We start from the raw sequence: 14,277 nt of genomic DNA, 5'->3' as shown, positions 1-14,277 counted from the left end.
GTCATAATACCAAAAGTAAGACAAATACATTGTGACTTGAATATTTGTTCTTCATCATCTTCTTTTCCAATACTCCAATTCACCCTTTCAGTAATGAATTTCTCTCTTACCCTTCACCCTTCCCAATGCCTGCCTAGATGACACTGATGTATGCTCTCTCATTCCTATTGATCACTGTAACTGCTCTCCACAATAAAATGCAGGTTGCTCATATATTTCATCTAATCTCTGGACCAAGAATGTGCCACTACTATAGACCCTCTTTTTAGGAATTAATATGAAATTTACTATATCAGATTATCCAAACATCACCAGAAATAAATTCCACTATCATTCCATCTTATGTCAATGTCAGGGGCCCTGAAGCCATGAATGCACATGCCTTCTTCAAGTACACATCACTCTTGCTACCATAACTCTCTCAAACCTACACTTCCACAGTCCCAGCCCCCATAGTCATCTCCCTGACTTCTTACTCATTACTCAGCAAGTGTGGTTTTGTTAATGCCTGGAAAATTCAAACTGAATTAAGTTCTACACCAACTCTCATCGTCCACACTCAATGAGGCGCCTTCAGTCCTTGTATGATGACCTCCCACCCTGATTTTTTTTTTTTTAAATATATTTTATTGATTTTTTACAGAGAGGAAGGGAGAGGGACAGAGAGCCAGAAACATCAATGAGAGAGAAATATCAATCAGCTGCCTCCTGCACGCCCCCCACTGGGGATGCGCCCGCAACCAAGGTACATGCCCCCGACCGGAATCGAACCTGGGACCCCTGAGTCCGCAGGCCGACGCTCCATCCACCGAGCCAAACCGGTTCTGGCAATCATCTTCTTTTCCAATACTCTAATTCACCCCTTCAGTAATGTATTTCTCTCTTACCCTTCAACATTCCCAACACTAGCCAAGATGCCACTGATATATGCTCTCTCATTCCTATTGATCACTGTAACTGCCCTCCAAAAAGAAAACCACAACCTCTCCTATTGAGATCCACATCAAATCTCAGATATCCAGAGCCTACCTCTTCTGGTGCTGCACTTGATGTCCCTTCACCAGTCACAGCCTTCAGCACTCAGGTCCCATCACCTATGGCCCTCTCTCCCAGGTCTGGTGTATCTCACATATGACCACTCATTCCCGTATGTAAATCAGTCAGACTACTGACCACAAAAGGCTCTCAACACAATCCTGGTGTGTTATTCACAAGCAAAGATGCAACAGCTGCCATCTCATCTTGTTTTAACTTCTCTTTGTTCTCCAATTAAACAGAAAAAAAGTTTTTAAAAAGATGATCTACAACTCTACCCGGGTCACTGCACTCCCAACTTTAAAGACATTTTCAACCTGAACTTCTCCTCAGAGTTTCAGATGCTTATGAAGTGCTCTCTGAAATATCGCACACCAAAACAGATAAAAAATAACAATTTTGTATTCCCAATGAACATTACACTTCTACTCTGAATATCTGCATCTCAGTTGATAGTGCTTCCATACATGCAGCTGCCAAACTCAAACCTTCAAGTCATTCCGGGCTCTTACCTCTCTCTCAGACTCAAAATTAGAAAATCCAGTTGGTCGCACATAAAACACCAATCCAGAAAACAAAATCTTATTTCACCCCCACAGTCACCATCATGGGTCACTTACCATCATGCTCACCACAACAACCTCCAGTCTAGACTTTCTACCACCTCCCTCACAGCAATATGGTTGGTTATGCTTCAGCCACAGGAAGTCTAATTAGACCTGGGTCAGATCACCTGCCTGTGCTGCTCCAAATCTTCCATTACTCCCATCACCTGCAAACCAGATTCCAAAGGTTTCACAAGCTCCTCTAGACCTCATTCCTGTTCAATTGTCACCAGTTCCTATTTTAAAAAATGGACACAAGCCCCAGCTGGTTTGGCTCAGTGGATAGAGCACCAGCCTGTGGATGCCGGTTGGTTCCTGAATGAGCTCAGTCTTCACTCTAAGCCTTTGCACATAAAGGAACCTATGACTGGAAGGTCTACTCACATCTTATTCCATTGTTTGCCAAAAACAGGTGTCATTTCAGACAACCTTAGACGTGTACTTAGAATTCTGGGCTTGGTGTCTCATCAAGGTCCCCAGATATAAGGGCTAGAACAGAGGCAAGACAATCTCAGGATACCACTATCACAGAAGTTGTAAGAGTGTGAGGCCCTGATATGAGTTCCACAAAACAGAACCCTTAAACCACTCTGCATTTGCAGGAATCTGTGTTCAGAGAAAGATCTGTTGAGACTCTGGCCACCAACCCCAGGATCCATGGGCTCAGACTGCTCAGTACCATTTCCCAGTCAATAAGCCAATGTGTCCTCAAGATGACCACATTCCTTCAAGACTCAGTCCTCAGTGCACAATCTTTCCAGTTACCTTATCTTTTATAGGACTTTTGCCACCTGTCCCCAGCTGCTATCATCTCTCTTCTAGTCTGTTCTTCTTCTGAGCTGCTTTGGGAAAAGTTTACAGAACTACCTCACACAATGTCCCTCTTTTCATCAGGACCTTTCATGTCCCCAGATTCCTGAGAATGAAAGTAAAACTCCTTGTGCAAAACTCTGCCTCATCTTCTTTGTTGCCTATATACACAAAACAAGTCCTACGTTTCCCAAATCCTCCTAGTTCAGTCACACCATCATGTCCTCACATGGAGGTATTGTAACCTGTTAACCTCTTTCCCCATCACACCTTTTGCTACACATGAACTCACTGTTCCTGGAAGTGGGACCGGGACTGCAGGACCCCAGAGGTGCCCACACACCAGGCTGGAGGGTTAACTCAACAAGGTATCGTCAAACTCTGTAAGCAGAGAGGTGTCCAGGAGTCACAAAAGCCCAAATTCTGGCGTGTTGGGGCTCAGCAAACCTCAGACACACCCCTTCACAGGGGGATACTGCCTCTGATGCCTTGTCCTTCTGGAGACCTGGCGCTGGGAAGCCTCACTCTCTGTGAACAGACCAAAGAGGTCAATATGACCACCAGGTAGATGCAGGAACTCCCACCCTCAACCATGTACACCTGGATAATATGCCTCTCCTGGGTTTTCATTGGCTAAACCCAGCCATCATTAGGGACATAGCCCTTTGGGTAATATACCTTTCCAGGCCTCCCAGGTGTAAATAGGATCCCAGTCACTCACTGACCATTGCGAATATAGGTGTTTGGAAGCCAGAATGTTGCTGGGAAATGACAACATTAGGATCGGGTGGCCAGTGGTAGTTTCTGGGGTTTGTTGTCTCCAACTGATTTTTTTTTTGTTAATTTGTTTTTTGAGAGATAGGATGGGACAGGGAAAATAGAAACATAGATCAGCTGCCTCCTGTCAACCCCTCACCCTCCGACTGGGAATCCAGCCAGATTCCTGAGAACAGTGCCTATTTCAGAGGCACTAGACTGTGCCTCATGAATAATTTCACCAGAAACCTTTCTGTGCATGGGAAGATTCTAAATCCTCTGGGCTATACCAGCTCTCAGATTTTTTATTTTTAATAAAAAATATGACATTTTTAAGAGACAAATCAGGCTATGAGAGAATATATACAGTACAATTTCATTTGTTTAAAAATAACATTTGAAATGCTACAAAGAACAAAAGGTTAACCCTTCATACAATGTTAGAATGTTTGTATTCAGTACACATTGTGGAACTATGGAGCTAATAGCTACCGAATGTTTACTGCATGTGCCAGACCTGGAATTCAGTGCTTTACATGCATTATTATGTCATTTAGTCCTTTCTGCAAACTGAGATTTTATGAAGAGCAAATTGAGGCTCAGAGGCTTTATGTAAACTGCCTGATAGTAGAGTTAAATAAAGGCAGGGCTGGAAGGCAAACCCAAGTGTTTCTAATAACAGAGATCTGACTTAAAACGTTAGACTCTGCTGCCTCCAGGAGAGTAGAATTGTTAAAGCACACCCATTAGGACAAGCTAGATCAGTGGTTCTCAACCTTCCTAATGCTGTGACCCTTTAATACAGTTCCTCATGTTGTGGTGACCCCCAACCATAAAATAATTTTTGTTGCTACTTCATAAATGTAATTTTGCTACTGTTATTAATTGTCATGTAAATATATGATATGCAGAATGTATTTTCATTGTTACAAATTGAATATAATTAAAGCATAGTGATACATCACAAGAACAATATGTAATTACACATGTGTTTTCCGATGGTCTTCAGCAACCCCTGTGAAATGATTATGTCGTTCAAGCCCCAATATGGTCATGACCCACAAGTTGAGAAATGCTGGGCTAGATGTTATGGTGAGTAACAAACATTCCCAAAGCTTCAGTGGCTTATACTAAGGAAGGTCTCTTTCTTCTTTTTTAAAAAATAATCTTGTCATTGCTTAAATTATTACTAAGAGTATTACATATGTCTCCGTTTTTTGCTGATTTCCTTGACAATGCCCTGGCCTCCCCTACCTCCCAGTGTCTTATGTCCATTATTTTATGCTTATGTGCATGCATAGAAGTCCTTTGGATGATCTATTACCGTCCCCCTTCTGCCCCCCCACCCTCCCCGGCCTTCCTGCTGTAGTTTAACAGTCTGTTCGAGGCAACTATGCCTCTGTATCTATTATTGTTCAAAAGTTTATAATGGACTCTTTTATCCATGAATGAGTGAGATCATGTGGTATTTTTCCTTCATTGACTGGCTTATTTCATTTATCATAATGCTCTTCAGTTCCATCCATGCTGTTGCAAAAGGTAAGAGTTCCTTCTTTTTTTTACAGCAGCATAGTATTCCATTGTGCAGATGTACCAGAGGTTTCTAATCCATTCATCTACTGATGGGCACTTAGGCTGTTTCCAGATCTTAGCTATGGTGAATTGTGCTGCTATGAACATAGGGGTGCATATATCCTTTCTGGTTGGTGTTTCTGGTTTCTTGGGATATATTCCTAGAAGTGGGATCACAGGGTCAAACGGGAGTTGCATTTCCAGTTTTTTGAGAAAACTCCATACTGTCTTCCATAGTGGCTGCACCAGTCTGCATTCCCACCAGCAGTGCACAAGTGTTCCTTTTTCTCCACATCCTCTCCAGCACTTGTCGTTTGTTGATTTGTTGATGATAGCCATTCTCACAGGTGTGAGATGGTACCTCATTGTTGTTTTGATTTGCATCTCTCGGATGATGAGTGACTTTGAGCATGTTTTCATATGTCTCTTGGCTTTCTGAATGTCCTCTTTTAAAAGGTGTCTATTTAGGTCTTTTGCCCATTTTTTGATTGGATTGTTTATCTTCCTTTTGTTAAGTTGTATGAGTTCCCTATAAATGTTGGAGAATAGGTGCTTATCAGATATAATGTTGGCAAATATATTCTCCCATGTAGTGGGCTTTCTTGTTGTTTTGTTGATGGTTTCTTTAGCTGTGCAGAAAATTTTTATTTTGATGTAGTCCCATTTGTTTATTTTCTCTTTAGTTTCCAATGCCCTAGGATCAGTATCGGTGAAGAAATTGCTTCAGCATATGTCTGAGATTTTGTTGCCTTTGGATTCTTCTAGTATTTTTAAGGTTTCCCATTGTATATTTAAGTCCTATATCCATTTTGAGTTTATTTTTGTGTATGGTGTAAGTTGGTGGTCTAGTTTCATTTTCTTGCATGTATCTGTCCAATTTTCCCAACACCATTTATTGAAGAGACTATCTTGACTTCATTGTATGTTCTTGCCTCCTTTGTCAAATATTAATTGAGGGCATTGGTTGGGGATGATTTCTGGGATCTCTATTTTATTGCATTGATCTATATGTCTGTTCTTGTGCCAGTACCAGGCAGTTTTGAGAACAGTGGCTTTGTAATACAGCTTGATATCTGGCATTGAGATCTCACCTACTTTGTTCTTTCTCAGGATAGCTGCAGCTATTTGGGGTCGTTTTTTCTTCCAGATGAATTTTTGAAGAGTTGGTTCTAGGTCTGTGAAATATGCCCTTGGTATTTTAATGAGAAGTGCGTTGAATTTATAGATTGCTTTGGCAGTAGAGACAATTTAATGATGTTGATTCTACCAATCATTTCAGCAGCGCTTGGCGGTGTGGGACTGATGAGCAGAAGAATTCCGGCTGGATGGTGACTGCTCCCCCGGGAGCATCCAGGAGAGCGCCTGGTTCCAGGCCGAAGGGCGAGTGCGCCCCCTTTCCCGAGCCCAAGCCCGCCTCAGGGACCAGAGACACTGGCGGGACCGACGTGGGCTCGGGCTCGGGTTGGGGCTCCAGCACCGAGTTGACTCTATGCAGGGCACAGCCTTCAGCCACGACCAGCACTGAGGTGAGCGCGTCTGCGGCCCAGGGCACCGGGGGGCCTTGCAGGCTGGGCACCATCCCATCTTCAGGGCCCACGGACTCCTCAATTTGGCAGCGCTTGGCGGGCCAGGGTCCTCTGGTGGCTGGTTCACACTGGGGCGTAGCATGGAAGCTGGGGCTGAGGAGGCGGCTGCCTAACATCCCAGTGCCGTTGTGGGCGGTGCTTCTGGAGAATGGCGGAGGGCGAGTGTCACTCACTGTCTGCAACTGGGGGGGCGGGCTTGGTGAAGCGTCTGGCGCCCACACCTGTCGGGTGCAGGGGGCCAGTCCACTTGATCAGCAGCCTAGCCAGGTTCTAGCCAGGTACTCCAGAGGCCTCTGTGTCCCGGGACCGGGTCTTGGCAAGATCTCTCCCCTGAAGGCTTGCTTGGTGAACTCGGTCGCCGACCAAGACAACAAGCCTAGGGCTGAGAAGCTTGGCAGAGTAGACCCTGCTTTCTTTTATAGCTCCAGAGCGTGGTGGAAGGAGCCAAACTAGCCGCCCGCCTGCTCCACCAATCAGCCGCCCCCAGGAGTGAAAGCATCACCGGTTGGGCCTCAAGTTTCAGGTGGGGGCGAACATGCCCCAAGCGAGGACCCGCCTGGCACGCCCCTTCAGGTGGCATTCACCCAAAGGATTGAAAGGAAAGATTCTGCTGAACGTGGCTGGGCCTGGCATTCATTCCTCGAAGCGAATGGGCCGGGAGAGGGTGGGGTGTTGGTGTGGGTGGGTGGCGGGCGGGGGTAGACCGGAGACGCAGACACACCGCATGAAGTTGGCCTTGGAGGTCATGGGAGGCAGAGGCTGAAGTTGATGTGTATAAACTGTGTATGGTTTTGTATATTAGCGAGCCCCTTGCTTGTCCTTCCCTGCTCAGGTCAAGTCCAGGCACAGGGCTCTGGCTGCAGGAGGGCGTCTTGCCTAGGCACTTCTCGACCAGCACAGGGGGGGACGGCCCTGCCCTGGCTGGGTCATCTGGTCCACCTCCAGAAAACCCACAATTCCCCCTCTCTAGCTGGATGGTCAGGCCCCCGCCCAGAGTCCAAGTACCCGCCAGGCCACATTGGCTTGCCCAAGCATCTGTGCATTGAGTGGAAAGGCTCGATCGATGTCATTTCTAAAGAGGGGTTTTTGTTTATTTGTTTGTTTTTAAGGAGGGGTTTTTTAAAAGGAGGTTTTTATTTATTTATTTTTTTGTTTGTTTTTTTGTTTGTTGTTTAAGAAAAACAAAAAACAAAAACAAAAACTCCCTCATTGGCCACAGGACCCCGCCAGCTCCCCGCTTGGTAATCAGTGAGGCATTGCAGCCCGTTCATTCCTAAAACAGGCCTCTCTGGGCCTTGGGAGCAGGTCCTGGATTGCGCCGCCAGCAGCGGGGCACAGCCAACAGGGGCCTTAGAAAGCGGGCTTGCAAACAAATTAAAAAATCCCTGCTGTGTAAGGAACCAGCCAATCAGAATAGTCTAGACAGGAATGACGATTTTATTTCTGTCCAAATAAAGTGTATTATGAAAACAGGCCAGAGCGGGGGATTAGGGGGCAGACAAGTACATATAGGTTGGGTGGCTCAGGTGAAATAGAGCAGTGTGTTCACATCGATGCCATACTTGCTGAGGGCAGCGGCCAAGTCCTCCATGGTTAGAGTGTACTTGCCGGAGCCGCGAGCAGCGGTGCCCTTCATTTTGCACAGCTGCAGTGCATCGTTGGCAGTATCTGCGATGAATTTCTGGGCAGCTATGGAGAAGAGCCTAACTATGCGAGGGTCTGCAGCTTCTAAGCCAGCGCAGTTCAGGTAGAAACGAGTCACCGGATTTGGGATGGTAGGTGTGTAACCTTTCAGCTGCACCAGAAAGTCCAGCAGGTGTGTGCTGGACACCACTGGCTTCACGCCTCCATTGGCCGTGCTCAGCAGCATATAAACCCCATTAGACATGGCCCCCTCATGCAGCGCGCATCCAGCGGTGGTTGGAAAACCTGGCGTGGCTGGGGGGCCTTTGGCGTTACTTGAGTTTCCCAGGGCCCGCGAGGAAGACGGGTCTGCTTTCTCATCACTCTTCTTGCCCAGTGCATGGGAAACCTGCACAGACTCCAGCTACTGCCTCTGGAGTCTGCTGCGAGGCCTTTTGATGGCCTCTTGCGGCAGCTCAGGATGACTTCTCTTCCTCTTCCTCTTGGGAATAGCGAGCTTCTCTTCTGCCTTTGTTGGAGTGCCAGCCCCGCTGCAGCCTCCACGCTGGCTCCGGTTCAGCTGAGATACATAGTCCACAGACATGTTCACTTTGTCGGCCATGGCAGGCGCGGAGTTCGCCTGGGATCCAGGCAGCTCATCAGCTCGGCCGTCCGTCACTTCCCGTGCAGCGTAGGAGCTGTTCCTGTGCGGGCTCCAGATGTTGGGGTCCGGGCCAGCTTTCTCATCCTTCCTCCTCTGGCCCAGTGCATGGAGAGCCTGCATAGATTCCAGCAAGTGCATGCACAGGCTGCTGCGAGGCTTTTGGATGACCTCTGGCGGCAGCTCAGGATGACTTTCTGTTCTCTTCATCATCTTGTGGTATGGCCAGCTCCTCCTGTGCCTCTGCTGGGGCCCCAGCCCAGGCGTTCCAGGCGTTCCCAAAGGCGTGGACAGAGCCGGCGAAGACGAAATGGCATGAAGATGGGTGTTCAGTTGATCAGCAGCCTAGCCAGGTGCTAGCCAGGTGCTTCAGCGGCTTCTACGACCGAGGACCGGGTCTTGGCGAGACCTCTCCCCTGAAAGCTACCTTGGAGAACGAGGAAGGCGATGACGACCAAGACAACGACCCTAGGGCTGAGAAGCTCCGCACACAGGACCCTGCTTTCTTTTATAGCGCCAGAGCCTGGTGTGAGGAGCCCAATCAGCCACTCGACCAATCAGCCGCCCCCTGGACTGAGGACTGTGAAAGCATCACCTGTTGGGCCCACATGCCCCCAAGCTAGGCCCTGTGAAAGTACCGAAAGGAAAGGTTCTGCTGAACGTGGCTGCGCCTGGCATTCATTTCTCGAAGGGAATGAGCCGGGAGAGGGTGGGGGATGGGGGGGTTGTGAGGGGGCAGAAGGTGGTAGCCCGGAGACGCAGACACACCGAATGAAGCTGGTCTTGGAGGTCATGGAAGGCAGAGGCTGAAGTTGATGTGAATAAAAGGTTTATGGCTTTGTATATTAGCATGCCTCTTGCTGGTCCTTCCACGCTCAGGTCAAGCCCACGCACAGGGCTCTGGCTGCAGGAGGGCGGCTTGCATTGGCGCTTCTTGACCAGCCCAGGGCGGGACGGCCCCGCCTGAGCTGGGTCATCTGGTGGACAACCGACCGTCACGCTCCCTCTCTGCATGGCTGGTCAAGCCCCCATCTAGAGACCAAGTCCGGGCCAGGCCACTTGGGCTTGCCTAAGCTTCTGGGCATTGAAAGGCTGGATTGATGTCATTTCTAAGGAGGGTTTTTGTTTTAAGAGTTTATTTTTTTTAAAGAAGGTGTTTTTAAGGAGGGTTATTTTTAAGATTTTTGTTTGTTTGTTTGTTTGTTTGTTTTTTTTTCAACTCCCTCATTGGACACAGTACTCCGCCAGCTCGCCCTCAGTAAGCAGTGCAAGACAACGTCCTGGCCCAGCTCCATGCACGCATGGACTTGCTGGTGCTTTACCTGGTGATGACCATTGATCAACAATTCTGCAAAGCAGCCTGCATCAAAAGAGCATCTGTCTTTATTCATTGTTTTCAGATGTGTGGTAAACTCACAACAGCTTTCAGAATCCCTTCTCCTGGTCATCAGCCCCTTGAGGAGGGATTGCATCCCGTTCATTCCTAAAACAGGCATTTCCTGGCCTTGGGAGCATGCCCCAAAGCGTGCCGCCAGGGGCGGCGCACAGGAGGACCTGGACTGGGGCTGGGGCGACAGAAGTAGAGTTTGGAGCGGTGAGTTGGGGAAGGGCTCCCACAGGTTGAAGCTCAGGTTGGAGTAGGGCCCAGGCGCGTTTCTCTCTGGACTAGGCATTGGGGCTCGAGGCCATGGCCCTTGGATGGGGCCGTGCGGGAGCAGGGGGCTGTCTGACCAGGTTCTAGTGAGCCAGCCTGCAGGGAGCATCAAGGGAGGCTGGAACCAGGCCGACACCTCCTGGTCCTGGTGGGGGGCCTCTATTGGGAGGGCGATGTGTGGGGTTGACGTGCAGACGAATTCCTGCTGGATAGTGACGGCTCCCGTTGGAGCATCATCCAGGAGAGCCCCCGGTTCCAGGCCGATGGGCGAGTGCACCCCCTCTCCCTAGCCCAAGGGTGCCTCAGGGACCAGAGACACTGGAGGACGTGGGCTCGCGTTGGGGCTCCAGCACTGGGTTGATGCTAGGCAGGGCACAGCCTTCAGCCACGACCAGCACTGAGGTGAGCGCGTCTGCGGCCCAGGGATCCGGGGGCCTTGCAGGCTGGGCACCATCCCGTCTTCAGGGCCCGCGGGCTCCTCAATTCGGCAGTGCTTGGCGGGCGGGGGTCCTCCAGGGGCCGGTTCACACTGGGGCACAGCATGGGAGCTGGGGCTGAGGAGGCGGCTGCCTAACATCCCAGTGGTGCTGCGGGCGGTGCTTCTGGAGAATGGCAGAGGGCGAGTGTCACTCACTGTCTGCAACTGGGGTGGGGGGGGGGGCGGGCTTGGTGAAGCATCTGGCGCCCACACCCGTTGAGCTCGGGGGGCAAGTCCACTTGATCAGCGGCCTAGCCATGTTCTAGCCAGGTACTCCAGCGGCCTCTATGTCCCGGGACCGGGTCTTGGTGAGATCTCTCCCCTGAAAGCTTGCTTGGTGGTCACGGTCGATGACGAAGACAACAAGCCTAGGGCTCAGAAGCTCGGCAGAGTAGACTGGGCTTTCTTTTATAGCTCCAGAGCGTGGTGGGAGGAGCCAAACCAGCCGCCTGCCCGCTCCACCAATCAGCCACTTCCAGGAGTGAAGGCGCCACCAGTCGGGCCTCAAGTTTTAGGAGGGGGGCACATGCCCCAAGCGACGACCCGGCAGGCACGCCCCTTCAGGTGGCATTCACCCAAAGGATCGAAAGGAAAGATTCTGCTGAACGTGGCTGGGCTTGGCATTCATTCCTCGAAGGGAATGGGCTCAGAGAGGGTGGGGTGTGGGTGTGGGTGGGTGGCGGACTGGGGTAGGCCAGAGACGCAGACACACCGAATGAAGCTGGCCTTGGAGGTCATGGGAGGCAGAGGCTGAAGTTGATGTGTATAAACTGTGTATGGTTTTGTATATTAGCGAGCCCCTTGCTGGTCCTTCCCCGCTGAAGTCAAGTCCAGGCACCGGGCTATGGCTGCAGGAGGGCGGCTTGCATTGGCGCTTCTCGACCAGCTCAGGGCGGGACAGCCCCGCCTGAGCCTGGTCATCTGGTGGACAACCGCCCGTCACGCTCCCTCTCTGCATGGCTGGTCAAGCCCCCACCTAGAGACCAAGTCCAGGCCAGGCCACTTGGGCTTGCCTAAGCTTCTGGGCATTGAAAGGCTGGATTGATGTCATTTCTAAAGAGGGTTTTATTTTTTTTAAAGAGTTTATTTCTTTTAAAGAAGGTTTTTATAAGGAGGGTTATTTTTAAGATTTTTGTTTGTTTGTTTGTTTTTTCAACTCCCTCATTGGACAAAGCACCCCGCCAGCTCGCCCTCGGTAAGCAGTGCAAGACGACTTCCTGGCCTAGCTCCATGCAAACACGGACTTGCTGGTGCTTTACCTGGTGGTGACCATTGATCAACAATTCTGCAAAGCAGCCTGCATCAAAAGAGCATCTGTCTTTATTCATTGTTTTCAGATGTGTGGTAAACTCAAAACAGCTATTAGAATCCCTTCTCATGGTCCTCAGCCCCGTGAGTAGGGATTGCATCCCGTTCATTCCTAAAACAGGCATTTCCTGGCCTTGGGAGCAGGCCCCAGAGCGTGCCGCCTGGGGCGGAGCACACGAGGACCTGGTCTTGGGCTGGGAGACGGAGGTAGAATTTGGAGCGGTGAGCTGGGGAAGGGCTCCCACAGGTTGAAGCTCAGGTTGGAATGGGGCCCAGGCACGTTTCTTTCTGGATTAGGCGTCGGGGCTCGAGGCCATGGCCCTTGGATGCGGCCGTGAGGGATCAGGGGGCTGTCTGACCGGGTTCCAGTGAGCCAGCCTGCAGGGAGCATCAAGGGAGGCTGGAACCAGGCCGACACCTCCTGGTCCTGGTGGGGGGCCTCTATTGGGAGGGCAATGTGTGGGGCTGACGTGCAGAAGAATTCCTGCTGGGTGGTCAGGTCTTCCGCGGGAGCATCATCCAGGAGAGCGCCGGGTTCCAGGCTGATAGGCGAGTGTGCCCCCTCTCCCGAGCCCAAGTGCACCTCAGGGACCAGAGACACTGGTGGGACCAACGTAGGCTCAGGCTTGCCTTGGGGCTCCAGCACTGGGTTGATGCTAGTCAGGGCACAGCCTTCAGCCACGACCAGCACTGAGGTGAGCGTGTCTGCGGCCCAGGGCACCGGGGGGCCTTGCAGGCTGGGCACCATCCCGTCTTCAGGGCCCACGGGCTCCTCAATTCTGCAGCGCTTGGCGGGCCGGGGTCCTCCGGTGGCCGGTTCACACTGGGGCACAGCATGGAAGCTGGGGCTGAGGAGGTGGCTGCCTAACATCCCAGTGGTGCTGCGGGCGGTGCTTCTGGAGAATGGCAGAGGGCGAGTGTCACTCACTATCTGCAACTGGGGCGGGGAGGGGGGGGCGCTTGTTGAAGCATCTGGCGCCCACACCCATCGGGCACGGGGGCGGGGGCAATTCCACTTGATCAGCAGCCTAGCCATGTTCTAGCCAGGTACTCCAGCGGCCTCTATGGCCCGGGACCGGGTCTTGGTGAGATCTCTCCCCTGAAAGCTTGCTTGGTGAACACGGTCAACGAGCAAGACTACAAGCCTAGGGCTGAGAAGCTCGGCAGAGTAGACCCTGCTTTCATTTATAGCTTCCTGGTGCTTTTCCCATCGCATTTCCTGGACTCGGAGGATTCACCCCCTTCTCGCGGGGGCATCATTGAACACCGGGAAGACGCATCAGGTCTTGTTGGGGGGGGTATTTTACTTATTTTATTTTATGTATTATGCTGTATGAAATGATTTATTAAATTCTGCTGCATATACTTTTTATCCCATACTAATAAAATTCTGCACAATATTTCGTGCTTGTGATTGGGTTTCATTTCTGATCATGTCAAATCATGTTTGGCATCATGGTTGTGCCACAAAGCTCAGGTCCCTGAGAGGAGAGTGGAGTCTGATGTTCCTAGAAATGACAGTAGTTTGGGCTCTACCTCTAGGTCCCTGCCTAATTCCTCTCTCACAGTCAAGGTCATCTCCACCCTCAGGGGCACTAAAAGCCCTTAGGAATTCACCCTCCAGAGTTGCCTCTCAGTTGTGGTCCTTCAGCAGCCTCAGTGCCCCTCTCAGAATCCCTCAGTCCATACCCACCCCAACCCCATCTGAGGATCCCTCTCTGACCTTGACGACTTCAGAACATGTCCAGAATCCTACCTCTGCCCCCACCATGCCGTGAAAATGCGAGCTCTCCACAGCTTTGAAAAGAAGGGTGCTAAGGGCTGATAGGAGTGATGAATTTACTCATAGGTCAGCCGTGTCTCCACATTCCTCAGTTCATGTAAGAAAGAAACCAGCTATCAGCCAACATTGTGGAAAGTCACCTGGACTAGATGAATGCCTTAGTAGACACAATGACATTCACACAACAGTGTGACCCTGGGATGGCCTTCAGGAATGTTTTCAACATCAGAGGGCAGAACATGACGCACCCTAGAGAGAAACCATGTGAATGTCACCTACGAGGGAAATGCTTTCTGCAACGATCTGGGCTTAGAAACCACAATGCAATGCACAACGGAGAGAAGCCTTATGAGTGCGGTGAGTGTGGGAAAGCCTTCATTCAGAGTTCTTTCCTTAGACAGCATGA

The 14,277-nt window shown here is 50.4% G+C and overlaps 1 protein-coding gene across 1 annotated transcript; it reads right to left on the bottom strand.

Annotated features, from left to right (window-relative positions):
- Positions 1–12,200: 12,200 nt before the first annotated feature.
- Positions 12,201–12,959, bottom strand: LOC139000968 (proline-rich protein 23A-like). The gene has a single exon (XM_070402871.1). It carries the CDS (start codon positions 12,957–12,959, stop codon positions 12,201–12,203), a length of 759 nt encoding a protein of 252 aa, XP_070258972.1.
- Positions 12,960–14,277: the final 1,318 nt, after the last annotated feature.

This window comes from Myotis yumanensis, unplaced genomic scaffold (assembly GCF_028538775.1).
Source record: "Myotis yumanensis isolate MYYU_CA2020_CCGP unplaced genomic scaffold, mMyoYum1.0.hap1 SCAF_50, whole genome shotgun sequence".
NCBI lineage: Eukaryota > Metazoa > Chordata > Mammalia > Chiroptera > Vespertilionidae > Myotis > Myotis yumanensis.
This window is presented reverse-complemented; position numbering and strand designations above follow the sequence as displayed.